The following is a 24577-nucleotide window of genomic DNA, read 5'->3' as shown; positions in this document are numbered from 1 at the left end:
TTTATTTATCTTTATTTTATGTGCATTGGTGTGAAGGTGTCAGATCCCCTGGAACTGGATTTTCAGACAGCTGTGAGCTGCCATGTGGGTGCTGGGAATTGAACTCGGGTCCTCTGGAAGAGCAGTCAGTGCTCTTAACTGCTGAGCCATTTCTCCAGCCCATATTCAGGGGTTTTATATGGGTGGTGAGAGTCCTGGACTCAACATTCCAGATACTCATAATAGACTGCATTTACTTAGTCTCCATAAGCACCTGCTCTTGGAGACCTCACTTCCACAGTAATTACCTTTGATATGCAAAAGTGGTTTCTCTTAGCTGGGAGCTTCTCCGTGTTCACATTGCTCTTTACAAACTCGGGCTCAAAAGACCTGAGATTCCCACCCACGCTCTGCACCTGATGAATAGAGCCATTTTCAAGCAGTGTAGAAGGGAAACTGGGCTACACTGGGCACTGAGGGTCTTCTGTGTTGCGACCCCCAGCCTATAATAATCAATCCGAATGCTTTTAGAGGACGCCACTCGCTAAGGGGCGCCAAAGACGCACCAGATCTCGTGCGGGAGGCGGGGCAAGTGTCGGGGCGGGAACCTGAGTGGGCGGGGCTTCAGGGCGGGGCGTCGGCAGGCGGGTCCCCGTGCCAGGTGCGGTTTGGTCCTCCCCGGGCGCCGTAGGCGGTGCATCCTTCTTGCAGCAGAGGCAGAGACAGCCTCCTCTCTAAACCGCAAGCAGGCGCGGACCTGAGCTGCTGCTACCGGCTGGTCCTTCCCCTGGTGTCCGCGCCCGGAACCATGGCGGCGCTGGCGGGTAAGAAAGGGCCACACCGTCCTGCCCACCGCTCGCGGGTTTCTGGGTGGCTTGATCCTCTTGGGTCCTGTCAGGGTGGGAGGACCGAACTCGCTCGGGACTTAGAGGTCCTGGGACTCTGGAATTAGGGGTGGGTTGTCCTGCAGACTGAGGGCTCCTAGTGGCCTGCGCGTAGGGAGCTTCCCACGAGGTGGGTCCCCGGGACTGCAGTCGGGGCAGGTCTCCAGGTTACAGAAGCCGACGGCAGAGATTCTCTGTGATGGGCGAGTCTGGAATGAGAAGTACAGGGTCTTCTAGGGTTCAGGATGTGAGATTCCAAGTTATTCCGGGTCCTGGGTTTTCTGTAGATCCAAAGTTCTTAAAGGTGTCTTTGGAGCCAAGGATTTTTGGAGGGTCCTGGAAATAGGAGTATAGAGCTTAAGATGTGGACTGTGGAGAAGAGATCGAACCCTTCTCCTCAGGTACAAAGCTCGCCACATCATGTGGAGAAGTTTCAAGTCTTCTCAGGGGACTTGTTGAGTCCTCAGTGGTCTCGGAAGCCAGCGGGGCACCCTGAGAGGAAGGGTTGTGGGAAGGTAATTTCAGAATTGGTTTGGCTGGGTCTGAAGCCCCTTCACGCATCACCTTGCAGCTTCCTGCCCTGCGGCACCAGGAGCCTTCTGCCGCCTGTTTCCCAGCCACCTGTGTGAGTGGTTCAATTTCTGGGTCTATCAGTGTCGACTTTCAAAAGCTTTCCAGAAAGGCCAAGGGAGAATTTTAGGGGTGGGGGAGGGACTGGATAGCTGCCTCCACTTCCTGGCTTTCGGGCCTGTGGACAGTCACTTCCTCCATCCTGAATTCAAGGCCTGGGCCGCCAGTGGGTCACTTCCTCTCTATGGGAGCATGGGATTTTTGTTTTCATTGGTGATAATATGCTCTGGAGAAAGAAAGAACCGGGCGGAAATGCCTCTGTCTTGCCCCTTAGTTATTTTTTTCCCTGCCTGGTTGTGGTGGTGCCCACCTGTAATCCCAGCACTAGGAGAATTGCTTGGTCTGCATGTGGAGTGCTAACTAGGTCAATCTGGAATACAGAATAAGACCCTGTCTCTAAATAAATAATTCATTTTTAAAAAATGAGGCCTGCCCTTGGTAACGCATGCCTTTAATTCCAGCACTCGGGGGGCAGAGGCAGGCAGATCTTTGTGAGTTTAAGGCCAGCCTGGTCTACATAGTGAGTTCCAGGACAGCCAGAGCTACACAGCGAAACCATGTCTCTCTATAAAAAGCAAAAATGAGTTGGGGATTGGGATGCAGTTCAGTTGGTAGAACACTGGACTTCATCCCCAGCACTGCCTAGATGCTTACAGGATGCACGCCTGCAGTCCCAGGGCTCAGGAGAATCAGAAGTTCAAGGTCATCCTCTTCTCCGTGGGGACTGTGAGGCCAGCCTGGGCTAAACAAGCGATCCTGTGTTTGTGTTTATGAGGCTGGAGAAATGGCTCAGAGGTTAAGGTGTGTGCTGCTCGTGTAGAGGACCAGAGCTTGGCTGCTTCTCAATTCTGTTACCCCAGAGGACCCAACACCTTCTGCCCTCTGCAGTGCCTGCACTCCCATGGCGTGTATCCACACAGAGTGCACACAGAAATAAAATCGGTCCCTGAATTTACAAATGTGTTCTTCAGCTCAACTGACTTTCAGTGACTTCTTTTTATTTATTTGTTTTATTTTTTGAGGCAAGGTTTCTCCTTGCAGCCCTGGCTCTCCTAGATCTGTCTGCCTCTGCCTCCTGAGTGATGGGATCAAAGGTGTGCACCACTGCACCCACCTTGGTGACTTCTTCTAACCGCTGTAGAGTCTCAACTTTGATCTTTGATTCTCAGAAATTTGTGAAATTTCTGAGTCATTTTTGATCTTAGTCATTTTTGATTTGTGTGTGGTTCTAAGGATCAGTCCAGGGCCCGGTGCTAGCTAGCTGAGCACTCTGCCGCTGAGCTACATCCTTAGCATCGTTTAAACCACCCTGCATTTTAACTGAAGCATTCTTTTATGTGCATGCCTGCATGTGCACACATGTGCCTCTTGCATGCCTGGTGCCTGCAGAGGCCAGAAGATCCTCTCGGACTGGAGTTACTGATGGGTGTAAGCACCATGCGGGTGCTGGGTATTGAACTCTGGTCTCTGCAAGAGCATCTAGTGCTGTCGCTATTTTTCTGTTCAGGACAGCAGCCCATTATTACGTTGCTTAGGTTGGTTCTCCCTCAGTCTCCTGGGCACTGCACCCGCTGAATTAAGTGGCAGGCAGGTTTTGTTTGTTTTTTAATAGGTGAGGGGATGGAACCTGAGGTCTTGCACGTGCTAGACAATGACTCTACTACTGGGCTCTACCCTCAGCCCTGAAAGTGGCTTTACTTTTTTATTATTGTTGTTATCATGTATTTATTTTTGTTAAGAAGACTTTAGGCCTGAAGTACCTTGTTCACAAGCTATGACTCTGTTTTGCGGTCTCAGTTTAGTGTTTCATCTTTTCTGCGTCACAAGAAGAAGGTTGTCCAGCGAGTCTGAGAAGGAAGTGGGGCCTGGAACTTACTTGTTCCTTCTGTTCAGATACATTCTCGGACACCTCGCATTCCTGTGTAACAGGAGAATCAACGACAAGGAAATCAAATATTTACCAAGTGCCTGTGAAGTCTTTGGAACTGGGCTAGGCCAAGTTTTACCTCTTACAAATTTTAACAGATGCCAGAGCCAGGAACGATATTTGAGACTATGTGCCGTCTCCTCGTTTTACATCTGAAGAAACTAAGGCTCCAGGAGGAAAACAGGCTTGCCCAGGGTCGGCCAGGACTAACCTAGGAGGCCAGAACATTGGGAGACATGTGTGGCAGGAACCTACAGACCCTTAGAAAATACCCGTGGAGTAGCCGAGGGGGCACCTCAGTTGGCAAGGTGCTGCAAGCATCAGGGCCCCGGTTTGATCCCCAACCCCGTTTAAATAGCCAGATGTGGTAGCTCGTATATAAGCCTGGTGCTGGGGAGGCGGAGACAGGTGGACCCCTAGCTGGACTGGTTAGCCCCAGGTCCTGGTGAGAGGCTTTGTCTCAAAGAAACAAGGTGTCTGGGACTGTTCAGATGGCTGTCAAGCCTGAAGACCTGAGTTTGGTCAGCAGGAGCCTAGCTAATTTCTGTAAGTTGTGTTCGTATTTGGTGGTGTGCACATCCTTACCCCTCACGAATAAATAAATGTAATTGAGACAAACAGAAACCAGAGTGAGTGGTTCCAGGGTAAGAACACGCAAGGCTGACCCCATGTATACTCATGCAATGCCCATGCACCCTAACGCATGGACATGCACGCGTGTTCACGTGCACACACTGAAGTAGCTGTGGATGTGAATAATCCGTGGTTTGTGGTTTTTGAGAAACTTGATGCCTGGTCAGGGTAATTAAGAAGATGGAAATCCAGATGCATTGCTGCAAAGCCTCTGTGTGACAACGGAATGTCAGAAGCTGTGTTCGCGTGTTTAGCCGTGAGTGGCAAAGCATGAGGCAGGATAGGACAAGCCCCTTCCTCTGTGGAATGTGTGCTGATGGCAGCTCAACATTAAATCCTGAGCGCATCATCAGGACAGGTGCTCTGAAAGTCAGAGGGGCGAGGAGCAATGGGCGGTCAGCAGGTGTGCTCGCAACCGTGAGAGTGGAAATACGGCAGTGTGCTGAGTGGCTGCCAGTCTTGGTCATGTGCATGTGGGGGAGTGGGGTGTGTGTGTGCGCGCGTGTGTGCATGCGTGTATGTGTGTGTATGTGTACTGAGTGGCTGCCAGCCTTGATCAGGGATGGGACCAGGGACACTGCGTGTGGGGGAGTAGTGTGTGCATGCGTGTTTGTGTGTGTGTGTGTGTGTACTGAGTGGCTGCCAGCCTTGGTCAGGTTTTTGTTGTTGTTTGTTTTAATGTGAGAGGAATGAGAACGTAACAGTGAAGAAACCATAGAGTGACCTTCAATTTTCAGAACGAATGGGAGTTGGGGAGACCGTGAAGCAGGAGGCTGGGGTTGGCAACTGCGGAGTGTTTAGTAGCGGGCTAGGGACTGTGGAGTTTTCCAACCCACAGCTGACACTCTGGGGTTAGGATCATAGATGTCATGACATGGGCACAGGATGCCAGTCTGCAGGTGGGTACAGTGGCCTCTGACACAAGGTGTTAGCGGTAGCAAAGGCAGCACTGACCGGTAGGAGGTGCCTCATAGCATCGGTAGGGGAAGGTGACTTGGGTGGCCCTCGATGTGCAGTGAAGACACCAGGGGCGGACCTAAGATAATCACAAGATATTTAACTTCACTAAAACCCATCATGCTTAGGATGCTAAATTGGGGCCTCCACATCCATGATGGTTTTTTTGTGTTTTCTGGTGATTACCATGCCAGGGCTGGCTCTGGTCAATGAGCCCTGGAGGAGGTCTTTTGAGACACATTAGGGAAGGATGGGGACTGCCTCTATGTATCCTGTCACTGTGATACTTAAGTGAGACTGTAGCAGTCACAGGTCTTCCTTGGTTACACTTACGTAGCAGTGGGAGTCACATCCTTTATCAGTTTACAGCTGCTAACAGCTGGAACAGGAGACCTCACCTACCTCCCTTAGCGCATTCCTTGAACTTCACCCTGGGATTCTATTTGATGAAGTCTTTCCTCCTCTAATCCGATGGATCAGAAAAGAAAGTCTAAAACACCTTTAATCCCAGCACTCCAGAGGCAGGTAGATCTCTGAGTTCGAGGCCAGCCTGGTCTACAGAGAGAGTTCCAGGACAACCAGGGCTACACAGAGAAACCCTGGCTCTAAATAAATAAATAAATGAAAGGAAGTCTGAACTGTAACCAACACCATAGGTTTGGAGTCTGATGGTGTGGTCCTGACCTCTGATTGGCTAATCCATACTTGACTAGCGCTTAGCATGCTTCACATTGGTGAGGACTCAAAGCAATTCTTTTTTTTTGTTTTGTTTTGTTTTTCGAGACAGGGTGTCTCTGTGGTTTTGGAGCCTGTCCTGGAACTAGCTCTTGTAGACCAGGCTGGTCTCGAACTCACAGAGATCCGCCTGCCTCTGCCTCCCAAGTGCTGGGATTAAAGGCGTGCACCACCACCGCCCGGGGACTCAAAGCAATTCTGTCATCGACAATAGGTAGGGAACTGCTGAATGAGAAACCGTGAGTTAAGTAACTGGGGTTCTCTGATAAGAGGTCCGTTGTGGGGCTCCCCAGATAAGAAAACGCCTGCTCACAGCAAATGAAGTCGGAGTCTGCCAGTCAGCCAGAGGAGCCTTCTGTCCCACAGGTCTGCAGTGCCGACTGTTACTGTGCATAGTTCACCTTGTCCCCAGAACCTGACTTATCTCTGACTTATCCGCACGTCCTTGTCCTTCACCCAGGGAGCACTCACCAGACCCTGCATGTTTGTGGCCCGCTCTGTGCCTTGCACATCGGCACCTAGAACAAACTCGCAGGACTTGTTTTGAAAACATTGGATTTGGGGAGGCAGTCCACTCAGCCCTTTCTCTGGCTAACCTCTGGACATGCTTGCAGGAAGGAGGGGAAGAAGCTCACAGACAGGCCCAGCTTAGGGCCGGGCACCCAAGAGATGTTCACACGGCCATTACTACTTCTAGTCTTCCATAAGGTTAATCCTGAAAGGTGGTGACGTTATTTAGCCTCCTTAAAAATGAGCAAAAGGACGCTGGGCGATGTTAGCACATGCTTTTAACCCCAGCACTCTGGAGTCAGAGGCAGGCAGATCTCTGTGAGTTCAAGGCCAACTTGGTCTAATACTGAGTTCCAGGACAACCGAGGCTACATAGTGAGACCCTGTCTCGAAAAAGAGAGAGAGAGAATAAAGGAAAGAAGGAAGGAAGGGAGGGAGGGAAGGAGGGAGGGAGGAAGGAAGGAAGGAAGGAAAAGAAGGAAGAAAGAAAAAAGAAAAAGAAAAACCTAAGTGAGCAAGGAGGCTGGAGAGGTGGCTCAATAGTTAAGAGCACTTGCTGCTCTTGTAGAGGACCCAAGTTCTGTTCCTAGCATCCACATGGCCACTCACAATCATTTGTAACTCCAGTTCCAGAGGATCCTGCACCCTCTTTTGGCTTCTGCACTCACTAGGCACACACATGGTGCACTTAACATGTATTTAGGCAAATACACCTAAAATGAAAATAAATAAGTAAATAAATAAATAAATAATACTTCTTTAAAATGGGAAGAGAAGTGGTGGTGCCCTTCTGTGATCTCAGTACCTGGGAGGTGCAGGTAGGAGGACCAACCCTGGCCACATAGCCTGGGCTACATGAGACCTTTTCTCAAACCAAAAACAAGCAAATGGCCGGGCGATGGTGGCGCACGCCTTTAATCCCAGCACTAGGGAGGCAGAGGCAGGCGGATCTCTGTGAGTTCGAGGCCAGCCTGGTCTACAGAGCTAGTTCCAGGACAGGCTCCAAAGCCACAGAGAAACCCTGTCTCGCAAACCAAACCAAACCAAAACAAAACAAAAAAAAACATTCTAAGTGAGGAATAAGCAATGATTTTGCTAAATACATCCACTAAGCTGCTATGTAATAACGTAGGTCTATAGATTCTTATATAAAAATCGCTAATTTTTATACTCCCAGGTAGGAAAATAGCTACATGAAAACNAATCAGGGTTCCCTGCCCTGTGGGAAGTCCAAGGACCACCCACCTCCATCCAGGTCTAGTAAGGTGAGCATCCAAACTGCATAGGCTCCCACAAAACCAATAGGTGCAGTAGGATCAAAAACCCATGGCCAGGGGTCTCAGTAGTCCTCATTGTCCGCTATGTTCAGCGAGACCGGTTTTAACCCAGGCTTTTTCAGACCCAGGCCAGCTGGCCTTGGTGAGTTCCCGATAGAACATCCCCATTGTCTCAGTGTATGGGTGCACCCCTCGCGGTCCTGAGTTCCTTGCTCGTGCTCTCTCCTGGTGCTCCTGATTTGGACCTTGAGATTTCAGTCCGGTGCTCCAATGTGTGTCTCTGTCTCTGTCTCCTTTCATCGCCTGATGAAGGTTAATATTCAGGAAGATGCCTATATGTTTTTCTTTGGGTTCTCCTTCTTATTTAGCTTCTCTAAGAACCCGAATTATAGGCTCAATGTCCTTTATTTATGGCTAGAAACCAAATGAGTTACGGATTTCTTAATTGTATAGTATAAGAATTTAAATAAAAGTCATCTTTGTCAAGCACTGGAAATAGTAAATGCAAATATGAACATATAATTTAATCGATTTTTAATATGCTCTGAATCTGTGTAGAGTGCTCTTCTAAGCACCTAGATTAGTGATTAATAAAACAAACTAAACTCTGCCTCCACTAAGTTAGTCTTCTACCAAACTGACTTCTCTCATTTCTCTTCCCCCTTCCTCCTGCCATAGAACGTTTTCCTAAAAAGTTAGAAACCTCGAGACTGATATTAGCCTTTGCAGAACACCTGTTTACTCCTATATTTGGGGTCTTGTGGAAAGTACAAATGAAAATCAGCTTCAGCACCTGAGGAAAGATGTCTGTATTTAAATTAGTTAGGTAGTTGAAAACAAAGCTCTATAAAGAAGAAGTGCAGATGAAGGCATGGCAGACAAGAAAATAAGACTTTGAGGTGAAGAATAAGGTCCTGATATAATGAAATTCAGATTATCACGCAGGTAAGTCCAACATGTCATGGTGAAAGAAAACAATGAAAGATTTGTAAGATGGAAATTATAGTATTTGTACCAGGATCATGTTAATAAAGAGGAATACAAATCAGGGTTATATTAAAATCAACAGCAAAAGTCCAGTGGAAAGAAGAACAACTTATGCTATCCATGATGGGAACTGGGAGACACGGGCACTGTAGCAACACAAGAGGCAATGAACTGAAGCTGAAACTAGAAGTCTAGTTTCTCAGTCATATTAAATATGATTTTCAAGTATTGTGAGCTAGTAGAGGTAAATCAGCTCTGACAACCCATGCATTTTCCGTCAGCACTGAACTCCTAGATTGTGTCAGTCAGCTCCTCTAGGCAAAGGGACAAAGGAGAACACCTTCCTTAGTGTATTCAGGTTTACATGGCATGCTCTATCAGTTCATACACTTACAACATGAAATTTCTCAAGTAACCCTCATAATAATAAAAATCTACTAAATTAAACTTAGCAGTCATCCTGGGTCTAAAACGTCAAGGATGACAGAGAGGTAAACCAAAACTTTTTCTGTGTTTTGTTGACCACCTTGAATGTTCTCTATGAGGCACTGGCTACCATGTCTGGAATTTAAAGTATGCATAATGAAATTTCCAAATACTCAAATACCATGGGACAAATAAAAAGAACATTTAATGAGAAAATTACTTAATGTTACATGATACTCAAGTTGTTTTCACTATTATACTGAGGTAAACATGAAAGAGCTATTTAATGACCTTGGTCATAAACATTTCGACAAGAAGGCAAACACAACTGTCTACTTGTTCTCCACCTAAGGAGTAAAGAAACAGGCACACCTGGGTGTGGTCTGGCCTCAGCAGCAGCCAGAGGCTTTGTAGAACAGTTGCAACACTCCCACAGTGAATTTGCTGGTTGCTCAAAATGCTCAGCCAGAGTAGGCAACTGGGAACTTTCCCTCCAGATGCCAGACTCTCAGGCTGCCAGTACAAAAACTGCTTTACAGTCTGCTGCCAAGGAAGTTTGAGCTTGACTCTTGTCTAACTTTCCTCGGGTGGTGAATAATATTATGTCACTTCTTCCACCAAAATAATGCAAATTAAAGCTAAGGACAAAAATAAGACAAATACATGTATTGGAAAATTTGGCAGTCCTTGAAGCTAAATTAGAAGAGAGTGTCAAATGATTTTCAATCCACCACACTTCCATACAGATTGCAGAATTCAAACTTTGAGTGAGATTATTTTTTAAACCCCTAAAATGAAAAGATGAGCCTCTCCTCATAGAAGCAAATATGAAATTTCATGTTGCCCATAATAAATGAACTGCTTATCAATAAACTGAAAGGCTTAAACATTCCCTAACCCTTGCCAGTTCTACCCTCACTGAAATTTATATCACTTCTGTAGAGACAATTCTAATTTTATTTTGCTGCAAAAACAAGATGAACTGAGGATGCAATACAAAGATTATGCTTCAGCATGATCCTAGGTTACATGGACTGCTGACAGTTCTGCTGTAATGCTTTTAGAAGTTCTGAAACTTACTTTCATCTACAGCATTCCTATCCCTGCCTAATAAAAAGAAGGAATGAAAGGCAGGGAAGGAGGGAGGGAGGGAGGGAGGAAGGGAGGGAGGGAGGGAGGGAGGGAGGGAGGATATATCTGGGTGTGTATATCTTTCTACCTAATACCATTTATAGGAAAAGCAATGTGCGTGTGTGTGTGTGTGTGTGTGTGTGTGTGTGTGTGTGTGTAGTTACTTTGTGCGTGTGAGCGTGTGTGAATGCCGGCCACAGTGCAGTGTGTGGAGGTCAGTGTTGTTTTGAGGCCGGGTCTTGTTGCTATGGTTGTGTTGCACATGTGACCTTCTTGTCTCTCCCTGGAGTCCTGGGGTTTCCAAGTGTGTCGCAGGATTACACTCAGACTCAGGTTGTCAGGCATGCACAGCAGGTGTTTGCCTGCTGAGCCGTCTCCCTCTCCAGTGGTATAACTGAGAAACAAACCAAGGTCAGGTTCATTCACAGGAGACTTTTCCATAGGTCCCGTGAACCAGAATACCACTTCAGTGGTTGCCTCGCTGACCTTTGGAGTTCCACTTTGGTAATTTTATAGGTGGCAATTACATCCAACCTTCCGGATGGATTTGCTGCCAAAATATTGTCCATTCTGTGCCTGTCAGACCTATGCTAGGCCCTGGAGGAAAGAGGACCAAGGTACACAGGTTGCCCCTTAGAGTTGCGAGTAAGGGGTTAAGAGACGCAGAATTTGCACTGCGAGCTGTAATGAAAGAATAGGTTGTGTCGGTGAGTGCAGACAGATGAAACTCGCCATGCCTTTGGAAGCGCCAAGAAAGACATTTGATGGAGAAGGCGTGCTGAACAGAGGCAGTAGCTTACCGTGTGAACAGTGGAGAAGGTGTGCTGAACAGAGACAGTAGCTTACGGTGTGAACAGAGGAGAAGGTGTGCTGATTAGAGACAGTAGCTTACACTGTGAACAGAGGAGAAGGTTGCTGAACAGATGGCAGCTTACGGTGTGAACAGTGAGCGCAAGGGTGTGAACATGGGGCAGGAATGCAGAACATCTTGTAACTAGGCTCCCCTTTGTAAAGAGCAATGAGACATATAGGTTCTTTGTGTCACTTTGTGAAAGCCTCCCCCATTTTGAGACTTGAGTTCAGTATTCTGGATTGGGTTCCAAGTCCCTGTGTAGTTAAGAATAACCTTGAACTTCTGACTCTCTTGGCTCCAGTCAAGGTTACAGGCTACAACATTCCAGGCATCTGCTTTTGTGGGGTGTGAACCTAGGGCTTTGCTGTGCTTGGCAAGCACTCTGTCAGTTGAACTACTTACAGCCCAAGCCCCCATTCCCATTCCTTACAGAAATGTTGATCAGAGGACCGTACAGGTCAAGACCTAGGCCTGGTTGGCTCCCGAGCCCTGTAAGTCAGCAGAGGCCAACTTTAACACTGTGTGCATTTTTGTGTCACCCCTTCCATCTCTAGCATTATCCCCCCCCCACACCAGTTAATTTATATTTTCCTCAGAGCTCAGTTTAGAAATTACTTCTTCAAGGAATCCTCGTTTTCCCTGCTCCTGTTTTCCCAGTTCTGAATTCACTACGCCTCCATGCCACTGCCCCAGTTATAAACACAATTAGGCTGTTTGAGGGTTGCGCTCTAAACACAGACTGGAGGCGTAGCTGGCATGGAATAAATATGTCCTCAAATAATGGCCTGAAGGGCATCCATTGAGTTTAGCAATAAATGGTCACTTGGTGAGGCAGTTTCAGAGAAATGGTGGGTGGATGGCGGGTGGCAGTGGACTGTGAAGAAATCGGGAAGTGAGGTATTGAGCACTACCAGTAAGGTGTAGACAGCTTTTTCCAGACTGTGAGAGAGAAGCCGGAATGGCTGCCCTTTCTATTAGGAAAGACTTGCTTATTTAAATGACAATGGAAAGGAGCGGGTGTGGGGTGGGAGGGAGGCAATAACTGAAAGAATGTATCTTCAGAGTGGGGTAGGGATCCAGAACAGAGGGCCCTGTCAGACAGCCCAGCTCTTGTCCTGAGTCTGACCTGGAACTGAGATAGCCCAGAGTGTGGGTGAGCCACCGGCTGTTGTACAGTAGACTGCTCAAAGGGTAAGACAGGAAAGGACCCCGCACTGTGTCTGGGGAAGGAGGGTGTTAGGGGTGAACACTGAGCAGGCACTGACCTAAGAGTCTCCTGTGTGTGTTTGAGGTCTCTCAGGACTGGAGGAAATAGGGCGCGCTCACAAGAGAGGCAGTACATAGAAAGCCTCGGTGCCCTGAGTTTTGGAAACAGACGTTGTTCATTCAGAACTAAGGTGTTGTTGAATTGTTCAGTAGGTGGGTAGTCAAGTAAAACCCTATTCCTCCTGGGTTGTAGAGTAAAAACAAGAGGAAGTACGAGCTGTAGGAGGTAGGAGGATCAGGAGTTCAAGGTTACCCTCAGGTACATAATGTATTCTATTACATTAGGCTTCAGAGTAATGACATTTGTAGAGAAAATGAGATGGGCATCTCCTGAACGAATCCTAAAAGGATTTTTTTGTTTGTTTTTCAAGACAGAATTTCTTTATAGCCCTGGCTGTCCTGGAACTTGTTCTGTAGACTAGGCTGGTCTCAAACTCATAAAGATCCTCCTGCTTCTGCCTCCTGAGTGCTGGAATTAAAGGCATGCATCACCACTGCCCTGCCCCTTAGAAATTTTTTTAATAGATTTATTTGTGTGTGTGCTTGTACACTGCGATCAATCAAAAGTGTGTTGGGGAGGGGGGCAAGGAGGCCAGAGGAGGGTGTTGGAGCCCTGAGCTGGAGTTACAGGTGGCAGGGTGAGCAGCCTGTTGTGGGCGCTGGGAAGCATTAACTGATTCACGCAGGCTGTTGAGCCCTGAGAGATTGACTTGGCTGTGGCTCGTTTCCATTCCTGGAACCCGTAGTGGAAGGACAGAACTACTCCCAAAAGCTGTCCTCTGACCTCGCATACATCCTGCAGCACACGCATATCACCCCTGCCGTTCACACACATGCATGTGCACACACATCACAAACACTGTATATACATGTAAGCCCCTCTCGCTCGCGTGGGAGTGTGGCTTACTCATAGGGCACTTCCCTAGCATTCCTGAGACTTTGATCCTCAACGCAAGCATACCACAGATCCCCTCTTCCTCACTGATTCATCTTCTTGTTCAGTGTCTGACCTGGTCTGGGCCTAGTTTAAATGAATAAAGTAAAAACCTTTTACTTTGGGGGCTGGAGAGATGGCTCAGTGGTTAAGGGTGCTGGCTACACGTCTGGAGGACCCAGGTTCAATTCCCAGCACCCACATGGCAGCTCATAACTGTTATGTTAAAAATAAAATGCCGCTGTTCCCTAAGGGGTGCAGCGGCAGAAACTCTGCAGGTCCCCAGTGGCGGCAGTGGGCATCAGGCGATGAGACCACACTGCAGCCCCCCTCTCCAAGCAGTGGGTAGGCAGTGGGTCGGCAGCGGGTCCCAAGACCACGTGGTGGGTGAGAGACCGAGACGGATAGGCATGCCAAAGCTACCTCTTTGGGAAAGAGACAGAAACGAAGAACTCAGGCTGCAGATAGGAAGATCTGCCTGCCTCAGCAGTGAGGGGGGATGGGGGAATCGGCAGGGCTTGTCTCTTAAAGGATCAGGACAGACCATTACATTCCCATCTCTTTTTTATAATTAAAAGGCGGGAGGTTAGGCACCACAGGTTAAAGGAATTGGGGCCATGGATTCTCAAGACTGCTTCTTGCTTATGTGTGGGCATCATCTTTGGGGGGAACTTGAGAAGGCAGGGTAGCTGGTCTCTTTGCTCCTGTCTGGTGTTTGTGGTATAGAAATGTCTGGTGTCTCTTACACCTGTTTAAGGTATTGGCAGAACAGAGGACAAAGTTAAGTTTAGGGGGAAAAAAATTTAGGACCAGGGAATTGAGAGGGGTGTATCTGACCTGTTTAAGGTGGATCCTTCAATTCAGCTCCCTGGAACTCCTAAGAACTTTTTGAGTTTGTGAAAATTTAAACAGCAGCATACTTATATCAGAATGACTGTGGCCGATATTTTTTGCATAATGGAAAGTATCGTTAAGACTATGAAAGTCAGTGTGAGAGAGAATTTTGATAGTGTGCACTTGTCCTCACACCTTTATAACTTGCAGGTACATGCCTTAATAACTTGTATTTGTATTTTGCCGAAATTTGTTTTGTGAGGTTGTCAGGGAGAGACTCGGGCTGGAAGTTGAAGATGAGCTTGCCTGGATGGGGGGAGTGGGCGTGGCTTGTCTCTTAAAGGGACAGGACAGACCATTACAATAATTGCCTGTAATTCCACTTTCAGTGGATCCAGCACCCTCACACAGATATGCATGCAGACAAAACACCGATGCTCATAAAATAAAAATAAATAAATTTTAAAAGGTTTTACTTTTCTTGTTTGTTTGTTTGTTTTGAGACAGGGTTTCTCTGTAGCTTTGGAGCCTGTCCTGGAACTAGCTCTGTAGACCAGGCTGGCCTCAAACTCACAGAGATCCGCCTGCCTCTGCCTCCCGAGTGCTGGGATTAAAGGTGTGCGCCACCACCGCCCAGCTACTTTGTAGTTTTGAAGAAAAACAATGTATATACAGTGAGTACTACTATTTTGACACAACATGCATCACATCTAGATGCATATACATTGTATACACACACATACACATAATAATAAATAATAAGGCTTTTTTAGTATATTCCTTTAATCCCAGTATCCAGGAAGCAGATAGAGGAAGATCTCTAAATTCTAGGTCATCCCAGTCTACATATCAAGTTCCAGGCCAGCCAGGGCTACATACAGAGACCCTGTCTAAAAAAAAAAAAATTAAAAGAAGGGAAAAAAACAATCAGATTCAGGAAGAATGGTTTATAAACTGATCTGATATGGCACAGGACTGCAATCCTGGCTGATGGGAAGAGTGAGGCAGGTAGATGGGCTACCTCAGGTCCTCTTGTGCTACAGAATGAGTTGGAGACCAGTGTGGACATTGTCGTAAGATTCTGTCTAAAAAGAGAAGGGCTAAGCTGGTGTGTGTGTGTGTGTGTGTGTGTGTGTGTGTGTGTGTGTGTGTGTGTGGCAGGAGAGGGGTTGCGTGCCTTTAATCCCAGCACTCAAGAGGCAGAGGCACACAGATCTTTCTGAGTTTGAGGCCAGCCTGGTCCACAGACTGAGTTCCAAGTACTGCTTGGGCTGTTACACAGAGAAACCCTGTCTCAAAAAAAACAAAGAGAGGGAGAGAGAGATGGGCTAGTAAGGTATCAGCAGTGGAGTGTTTGCTCAGTATGAACAAACAGGGCCTTGGAACAAATCCCAGGAGCACAGGAAGAGAAAGGAGAATGATTGATGTCCCACCTTGAGGACAAGTGGAGAGGGGCAAGTTTCAAATCCTGAGCACTCATTTAAAAAATTTTCCTCTGGGGTACAAAGAAGACAGCCCATACCCTGGCTGCCCCCAGAGTGCTGAGCCGTCCTGACACCCCTGGAGCCTTGCTTTGTCTATTCATGGCCCCTGTGCCCGTGGCAGTCTGCAGTTACCCAGACAGAACAAAGCTGCATACAGAGTGCACAAGGGGGTCTTGTAACAACTTTGCCCCTGTTTCTAGGGTTGACTTAGGTACCACGGCTTGATTTCAGTTGCCTATTTTATTCCATCCCAAGAGTACTGTGTTTTGTTTGGGTTTCCTCTGTTTTGGAGGATCATGGACCAGCCTGTGCAGATCTTAACCCGCACAGCCCTGCAACATCCTCTCTCCATCCTTGGAAATCTCCAGTTTTCAAGGCTCGGCTCAAGGCTCCAATTCCTCTACAGAGACTTTTCTGCCCCTCATTTGAAGGAACAGTATTAATGTGGTGGAACAGAGGGAGTAGAGGCCAGACCTCTGCTTAAATGTTTTACTTCTCATGCACACACACACATATGCACAAATGTGCACACACAGCCCTCAGCATCACTTCTCATGTACACACACACGCATACACAAATGTGCACATACACAGTCCTCAGCACAGTTCTCATGTACACACACACACACACACACACAAATGTGCACATACACAGCCCTCAGCATCGGTCTCCCATCCATCCGTTAAGAATGCAGCTTGTTTGAGAAGAATAAAACCTGATTGGCTCTGCGAAATCAGCAGTAGCTCTTGGTATACAGGAGACAGGAAACATGCATTGGCTGTTTGTTCTGTCACCAAACTAAGAGAACTCTGCCTCTGAAAGGCTCTACCTTTGAAGCAAAACTTAAAACACAGGCAGGTGCTTCTTCTCCAGTGGACTTGCTCTCTAAGCAGCGAGGCAATGTGTCCATCCACCTCCATCAATGAGTGAGCTCCTGGACCAGGTGATGGAGGTGGGAGACAGTAAAGACAATAGCTTGTGTGAGCCAGAACAGAGCGGTTCTGGGTACAGCTGGGGACAGTCATAGGAAGGAGCTGGGGAGGGGACCCTTTTGCTTCTACTGATAGAAGCAAAGGCTACAGCTCTAGGGGGAAAATGCTGGGTTTTGTTGTTGTTTAGTAGACTTAGGTCTTAGGTTGGGATTTTTTATTTTGGTTTGTTTTTTACATTTCTTTGTGTGGGGAGAGGATGCGTGTACCGTGGTGAAGGCCAGAGGACAGCTTAAGGGAGTAGCTCTCTCCTGCTGTGTGGGTCACAGGGATCAAACTCAGGTCAGCAACTTGGTGACAAGTGCCTTTACCGCTGAGCTGTCTTTCCAGCCCGAGTTTAGTCGTAGTTTTGTTGAGACATGATCTTGCTGTGTAGCCCAGGCAGGCCCTCACGCTCAAAGTCCTGTTTGCACTGAAATTAAAGGCATGTACTATGACACCTACCTATAAAAGGCTGGTTTTATATTAGTTAAAAATAGAAATAGGGCCAGATGTGGTGGCACACGCCTTTAATCCCAGCACTCAGGAGGCAGAGGCAGGTGGATGTCCTTGAGTTTGAGCCTAACTTGATCTACTTATTGAGTTCTAGGTCAGCCAAGGCTATCTGGAGAAACCCTGTTTTGAAGAGAAAGATAATGCAGCTAGAGATCATTTTAACTGACATTTTAATTTAGTGTGTGTGCACATGATTTCAGGAGCACAGAAGAGACCACCATGATCGGAAAGGACCTCCGCCCACACGGGAGGACAGGCAGCTCGCTTGCTTTTTATTGTAACCAGAGCGACTAGTTTTAAATGGATTGCAGCGAAAGACAGCGGGATGGGACCGGCTGCTGCAGTCACTTAATTCAGAATGCAGCAGGGCCTTAGGACAAACAAGACTTTAACCAGATGGGCATTAAAACATTTGCAGAAAGGTTTTACAAGGTGGAGACGATAAAAAAGGTTTGAGTTTCTTGTCATACAAGTTTTACCATGTTTGATAGAGAAGACTAATATTTAATGTTTCTTACACACACTGTGGCATGTGTGTGACAGAGGACAACTCGCAGGAGCAGGTTCTCCATCCCCCGTGTGGGTGCCAGGTCACCAGGCTGGGTGCCTTTACTCGCTGGTCTATCTCAGTGGCCCAATCAGAGCCATTGGGGTTTTTTTTTTTTTGGTTGAGATTACTTTTTTTTTAATTTTTTTTATTATTATGTATACAATATTCTGTCTGTATGACTGCAGGCCAGAAGAGGTCACCAGACCTCATTACAGATGGTTGTGAGCCACCATGTGGTTGCTGGGAATTGAACTCAGGACCTTTAGAAGAGTAGGCAATGCTCTTAACCTCTGAGCCATCTCTCCAGCCCCTTGAGATTACTTTTGAAGTCAGAAATTCCCTTCCCTGAGGCCAGGCAAGTGTTTAGCAGCGGTCTTGTGGAGGGGTGGACCCAGCAGGGATAGAGCCTAATTCCTTCAGCCGGAGCTTCTGTTAACTCAATCTTATTCCACATGACTGAGATTCCGGTCCTTTGCTTCCTGCTACTTAGGGACTGACTGTCTTGGTTTTGTGTTCAGGTGAGGAAGCCTGGAGGTGCCGGGGCTGTGGGGGCTATGTTCCTCTGAGCCAGAGACTGTACAGGACAACCAGTGAAGCCTGGCACAGCTCCTGCTTCCGGTAAGTACTTCCGCCCTCCTCCCCTCACCGCCGTCCTGTGGCCCTGCACTGTTTTCATGTTTGGAAAAACAGTTTTCTGGCCCGAGAACTTTAATCTCGGTTGGGCGTTAGGGGCAGGGAGAGGATTGCGCCAAGGAGGAACACCCCTGAGGCCAGATTAAAGTGCAGGAACCACAGGTGAGTCGAGGACAGCTAGAGGAAGGGGGGCTGTTCTAGGGTTTCTCCAACGCCCTCACCTTAGGGTATGGGAGCAGACCAGAGAGAGTGACTGTCCCCATGGCCACACCACTGGCTATGGGGTGCCTCGTGAGTGTCATCTCTGTATCACAGGATGCCTCCCTGTGGCCCTCCTTATTGTGACTTTTTTTTATTGCTTCCAGATTATTATTGAAGCAGCTCAGTTTCTTAATAATGACAGTGTCAGGGCGGGCAAGAAGGCACTTGCCACCAAGCCTGGCTGTCGGAGTTCCATGCTCGGGCCCTTGTGGTGGGACAGCTCTGAGCGGTGGTCCTCTGACCTCACATGCACACCATGGCATGTGCGCCTGCACTTAGACACATGCACGCCAGCCAGCCAGCCAGACAAATAGATGTTTTTAAATATTACAGGCTCCAAAGCCACGTTTGCTCCTGCTTTCTGGGGCTCAGTTATCTGGAACTAGAAATGTTCCTAGGGACCCCAGTGTGCAGTGTGCAGTAGACACCCACTGAGCACCGGTCTCCTGTCAAGGGGAGGAGCCTTGTTTTTGCAGACAACAGTTCTAGCCCACAGTCATTCTGAACTGGTGGATGAGGTACAGTCCCCTCCAAAGGTGGGGTGAGAGTGTGTCGCCCCTAGGCTCGTGTCCTGAGAATGAGATGGATGTTGACAAGAGACCACGTGCTGTGTATTCTGGCTGCCCACACAGTTCTCTGTGCAAAGCTGGTGTCAAATAATTTAAGGGTCCTTTAAGCCCTCGCCTCCCTCCACCCTCCAGGTTCAAGGTGGGGGATGGCCTGGAGCGATTTGACCGCCCAAGGGCTGGAGATGGACCAGTGTTTTCCTGTTCAACCCAGACTTCTCGGTTTGTTCCTGGTTCTCATTGCCTTGGCTCCTCCTCCCTCTGCTCCTGGGGAAGTGGATTCTGCCTTTTCTGTGCTCTGTTGTATGCCAGAGGCAGAGGTTAGCAGAGCCGTAAGGGACCTGTAGGAAAAGCCTTTGGCTAGTTAGTTCTTTCATTTCAGAGCTGAGGCCAGCCTTGCTTTGGCCTCTGACCCACACAATTGCATTTGTCCCTGTCCACATTCCTATCGATATTATTTTCTGTTCGGATCAGCAGAGCATGGTAGAACAAGCTAGTGCTTGTTGTTCCTCCTTCCTTTCGTTCACTCGTTCTTTCTTTTGCCTCAGCTGTCCTAGAACTTGCTCTGTAGAGCAGGCTGGCCTCTCACTAAACATATGCTAGTTCTTGTGATTTCAGATGGCTAGAAGAGGCTACCTGTTAAATCTGTAGCCTCTTCACACTGAAGATTAGAAGACCGCTCAGGGTTGCTGGGCCATGGACGACGAGGGCTGAAACCCTTTGAAGTTTTGATCAGATGTTTGCTTGTGAGGGTGTGAGGAGAACTAGACGGGCGGGGTGGCATGTGCGTCATTCCAGCTCTCAGAAAACTAAGATGGAGGATTCTGAGTTTGAGGCGAGTCTGGGCCACATAGCAATACCCTTACCTTAAAAAGAAAAAGGTAAATCTTGTTAGCACGCAGATGACCACATAAGGCTGCAAGCTATGGAGTGGGAGGCACAGCTCTCAGAGCCTTTCAAGGTGTCCTGTTGCCTTAGATAAGACCATTACTCAGCTCTCAGGCTCGTTGCGGGTAATCGATACTCTAAATTACTCTGCAGATAATTTGCCCATAAAAAAAACACCTTAATAACTAGTAGCTGTCGCTTTCTGTTCTTGGCCCTTTGTCGGAATTTCTGGAGGGTGGCTTTGAACTGCTGCGGTGCAAAGATCACCGGGTGGGGGTGGAGGATGGGGACTGGTGGGGGTGGGGACTGTGGGGGAGGTGTGGAGGGGCTGGTAGGTGGGGACTGGTGGGGTGGGGGTGGGGACCATGGGGGGCGGGTAGGGGGGCGGGGACCGTGGGGGGGCTGGCAGGTGGGGACTGGTGGGGGTGGGAACTTGGGTCGTGGCGGGCGGCAGGTAGAGCATCTGCTCCTGTTGATGACTGCTTTGCCTTGAAGATAGCTCTCACCGGGAGCTTTCTCGTGGTAGAAGTGGGATGCCCTCCCGCAGAGTATGCTCACACGCCCTGGAGAGGGTTGCTGTCTTTTAGATCCAGTTTTACTTTTGCCCAAATCAGAGAAAGCTCCTCAGGCCTAGGAAGGAGCATTTTTTTGACCTCAGGGGCAAACTGGGCTAAGGGGAATGTGGGGCTAAGGGGTTTGAACAGTCGTTTACAGTCTTCCTACCCAGCCAGCCCGCCCGCAATCTGGTTTAGAGTATGTGGTGTGGGCCCGCTGGGGCAGGACCTTCCCTTTGTGGCTTTCAGAAAAGTTCATTCTTTATGACTTCCTTCTAGGCTTGCTCTTCCTAGCTGGGCCACAGTTAAAGAAAAGGAAGGGGCATGTGTGTCCCATCCCCCTGTTCCCCATCCCTCACCACCACACACACCTTGTAACTGGGCGAGGCTGGATTGAATGAACCGGTTGTTGGGGTTGCTCCCCCTCCCCCCTTCCCTCCCTCACTGGGTTCCACCTTGATCTGGAGTGACATCTGTCGGGCCACCTCTGAGAGGCTTCCCCTAGGTTCAGGGATGTCCACCTGGTGGGCCTCCTGGAAGTAGCTCAGAGCATTGGCACTTGGCCAGGATCCTTCTGAACTATCAGAGACATGACTGACCAGCCCTGCCCTCGTTCCTTTTCCCCTTTAAACTGTGAGTGTCTCTGACCTGCTTTTCTTTGAAGAATGGCACTGAGTCTAAATCTGGAGCTGTTCTCTCTGAAGCTCCTGGCCTGGGTGCCTCCTGGGGCGAGAGAGGAACCGGAACACACGCTAGCAGCTGAAATTAGCATGTGAACTGTGAATGGTGACCTGGCTGGCCCGCCTGTGTCTCTTGTCCATCTCCCCCTCTTTTTAAGACAGTCTCATGTCCCAGGTTGGCCTTGGACTGGGACTGCAGGTATGGACCACCATGCCTGGCTTATGCTGTGCTGATTGAGCCAGGGTTTCCCATGTGCCATGCAAGTATTCTACCAACTGACCTACATCTCTAGCCCTTTTAAAATTTTTGAGAGAGCGTTTTGCAGCGTAACCCAAGCTGGCCTCAAAATCCTTCCTGTTTCAGTGTCCTTAGCTTTGGAATTACAGGCATGCCTACCCACCCACCTCTTGGTGACTTTGTGGTTGTTCCGTTGTTGGGGATTGAACCCAGGGCCTCACATACTGCACGGTGTTCTCTACCACTGAGCTATCTGGAGACCAAGTTGTCTAGTCTATGAACATCTCGGGCTGGCCTCAAATTTGAGAGCCTCCTGTTTAAGCCTCTGGAGTTCTGGGAACACATCACCACAAGCTAGCCCTCAGATTTCCGGATTCGCTCTTACCACAGGCGTTCAGCCCTGTAAGCAGGGTCCTGGGAGAAGGAGGAGCGGCTCTGTTAGTCTTTCACGGCCCTTAACTGAATTGCTGTTTTTGGAACTGGTTTCTGGCTGAATTAACAAAAGGAATTCACCACTCCCAGGGCCCTGGAAACTGTCCAGCCTCTTTTCTCAGGATGACAAGCACAGACTGAACTGTGTCTTGTAAGAAGTGTTTGACAAGGCCTATGCTCTGGGAGGGCTGATGCCACTCTCTGCTCCGCTTGTGACCTTAAAAATGTCAGCGAGGAAATGGCTGAGAAGCCGAAGCTGTAGTGGAGCAGATGGCCTGGCAGAGGAACTTTCTGAACTGCCAGACCATACTCTATGTAGGTGTGGTATCCTACCTCCAGTTCTAGGAACCACAAATTAGCACCCATGCCAGGCACTGGCTTAGCATTTTACAAGCATTGTATTATTTAATCTTGGAGATAACTCAGTAAATGAATTACTTGTCTTACCTTTGAAAGTGGACAGCTGAGGAGTGTTCTTATGCACCTATAATTCCAGCACCTGAGAGGCTGCCCCGGGGGGCTGTGAGCCTGAGACCAGCTGAGCTGTGCAGTAAGACCTTGTCTTAAATGCAAAAAGGCAGAACCAAACCAGGCGAGGTGCCTTCTGCCTGTAATCTGAGCACCAAGGCAAAAGTATCATGAATTCTTGGCTACCGAGTGAGACCCTGCCTCAAAATGAACAAATCAATAGATGTAAACGCATTTAAATTGCTATTCGCCTCTGTTTAGAGAAGCGAGAGTTATCTGCTAAAGTTGTGCAGCTGGTTAGACACCCACCCGTCTGGGATCTGAACCCAGGCATCTGCTGTCGTGAACCTTGCTGAATTCTGGCAATTGTCATTTAACCTCACTTCTGCCTCTGTAAGGGGGGGGGGCACACCGCTTGTGTCAAATAACCTTGAAGTCTTCTTGCCCTCCCCAGCGCCAGTTCTACCTGCAGCTAACTCTCTGCCTTGGGCTCCTGGGGCCGCAGGTTGTAGAGCAACTCCGCCCTCTGCTGTTCACTGCTGGTGCTGGCCCCGGCTTCAATTCTGGCTGTGACCACTCAGGAAAGAGATTGTTTATCCAGTTTATCTTTGAGGAAATGAGGCACAGGCAGGTCACCGAAGCTAACTGTTGGATGCTGGCTGGAGCCGAGCCTGCATGACAGAAAGGAAGGAAGAGCAGACACCTGGCCCCTCTTTGTCCCCCTGAGTCTCTGGGATGTGGCAGTCTGTGGCCACCAGTGTGCCTTCATCCTGCACTGCTCTTTGTGAAGTGAGGAGGCCTGCTGCCACTGTCCGGCAGAAGTGAAGAGGTGGAAAGAGATGGGGGACATTTGTGGACATTTGGTAGGCTCTACACTAAGAGCTTTCTCATCTGATACAACACTCACGGTCACCTCCACCTTACACTAAAACAGAAAGGCCTGGGAGGAATAGTTGACGTGTGTGTGTGTGTGTGTGTGTGTGTGTGTGTGTGTGTAACATGGTCTCTGTCTTTCTGGGACTGGCTTAGAATTAGCTACATAGTCCAGGCTGTCCACAACCGCAGCCACACTTCCCAGCTTCCTGGTGCTGGGATTATCTGTCTAAATCATCACACCCAGCTTTTGGCTTCCATGACATTCCTCATGCCCCCGTTTTCCACATGACCAGCCTCTCTGGTAATTGCAGTTTTCTTGTCTTCCCAGGCCTGTGGTGTGACTCCTTAGGTGTGTTCCTCTCCCCAGGCTGCCTCCTGAACAGCTCTGACTTCCACCGTCCACCGCACACAAACCCCAAGATGAGCTCCTTCTGCCCTGGCCTTACTGCGCTCTGACCTCATCTGTCCTACTAGCTGCCTGTTCTTCTTCTTCTGTTTTCAAATGGAATCCTACAGGGCTGCCCAGGCTGTTTTCAAACTCTGTGTTCAAGCAGTCATTGTGCCTCGGCTACCTAAGTAGCTGGGACTTACAGGAAACACCACTGTGGCCCACTTTGGTATGTCTCTTCAGGTATCTTCCAGAACGGCTGGACTCAGCTGGGACTCACCCACTTTAGCCTGGTTCACTGAATGATGGAAACCACACTCCATCACCTGCCTAGGTCACAAATGAAAGTCCTTGATACTTCTACTTCCTTGTTCTTCATGACCCAGCCTCTGTCAGTTTTTGTTTGTCTTTTTTTTTTTTTTTTTTTCAGATTTAGTTAGTTAGTTTTGAGGTTTGGTCTTATTATATAGCCTGACCGTCCTGGAACTCACTCTGTATACCAGGTTGTTCCTGCCTCCCAAGGGCTGGGATTAAGGGTGTCCGCCACCATGCCTGGCCCAGGGTTTATGTTTATTATTTGTATTTGTGTGTGTGTGTGTGTGTGTGAGCATATGTACCACATGGGTGGGGATGCCCTCAGAGGCCAGAAGAAGGCGTTGCATTCGTTGGAGTTAAAGGTGCTTGTGAGACACCTGATGTGGCACTGGGAACTAAACTTGGGTCTTCTGGAAAAGCGGGCAGTGCCCTTAGCTCCTGAGTCATCTCTAGCCTCAGCCTCTCAGCTCTATCTCCAGCATACACTGTTTATGAATGTGTTCACTTTATTCTGTCTCTCATTCTCCTGCCCGTCCCAAGCTGTCCGTCTCCCCTCCCACTCTCCCACCCCCCAAGCCACTCATTCTCTCCAGAGCAGCCGAAGTGTGTGACACACAGAATATCTGAGAGGAGATGCCCTAGCAGTTAAGAGCGTAGACCGCTCTTGCAGAAGACCTGAGTTGGGCTGCCAACACCCATGTCAAGGAGCTCCCAACTTCCTGCACCTCCAGGTGCAGGGGACCTGGCATCCGTGCCCTCCGCAGGCAGCTTACTCACCTGCACATGCTCACCCCCC

The 24577-nt window shown here is 48.6% G+C and overlaps 1 protein-coding gene across 2 annotated transcripts in view; it reads left to right on the top strand.

Annotated features, from left to right (window-relative positions):
• The first annotated feature begins 657 nt into the window (after positions 1 to 657).
• Limk2 (LIM domain kinase 2) overlaps positions 658 to 24577 on the top strand; it is a 68366-nt gene continuing 44446 nt past the window's right edge. For both annotated transcript variants that reach the window (XM_050140959.1, XM_050140958.1), the window contains exons 1-2: positions 658 to 803; positions 18001 to 18100. In XM_050140959.1, the coding sequence (XP_049996916.1) occupies positions 788 to 803; positions 18001 to 18100 (116 nt within the window). In that variant the 5' untranslated portion in view covers positions 658 to 787. The remainder of the gene's footprint in view (positions 804 to 18000; positions 18101 to 24577) is intronic.

This window comes from Alexandromys fortis, unplaced genomic scaffold (genome assembly GCF_014885135.2).
Source record: "Alexandromys fortis isolate MF-2015 unplaced genomic scaffold, M_Fortis_MF-2015_v1.1 scaffold_7, whole genome shotgun sequence".
NCBI classification, from domain to species: Eukaryota; Metazoa; Chordata; class Mammalia; order Rodentia; family Cricetidae; genus Alexandromys; species Alexandromys fortis.
Note: the sequence above shows the minus strand (reverse complement) of the source record. Positions and strands in the feature narration are given on the sequence as shown.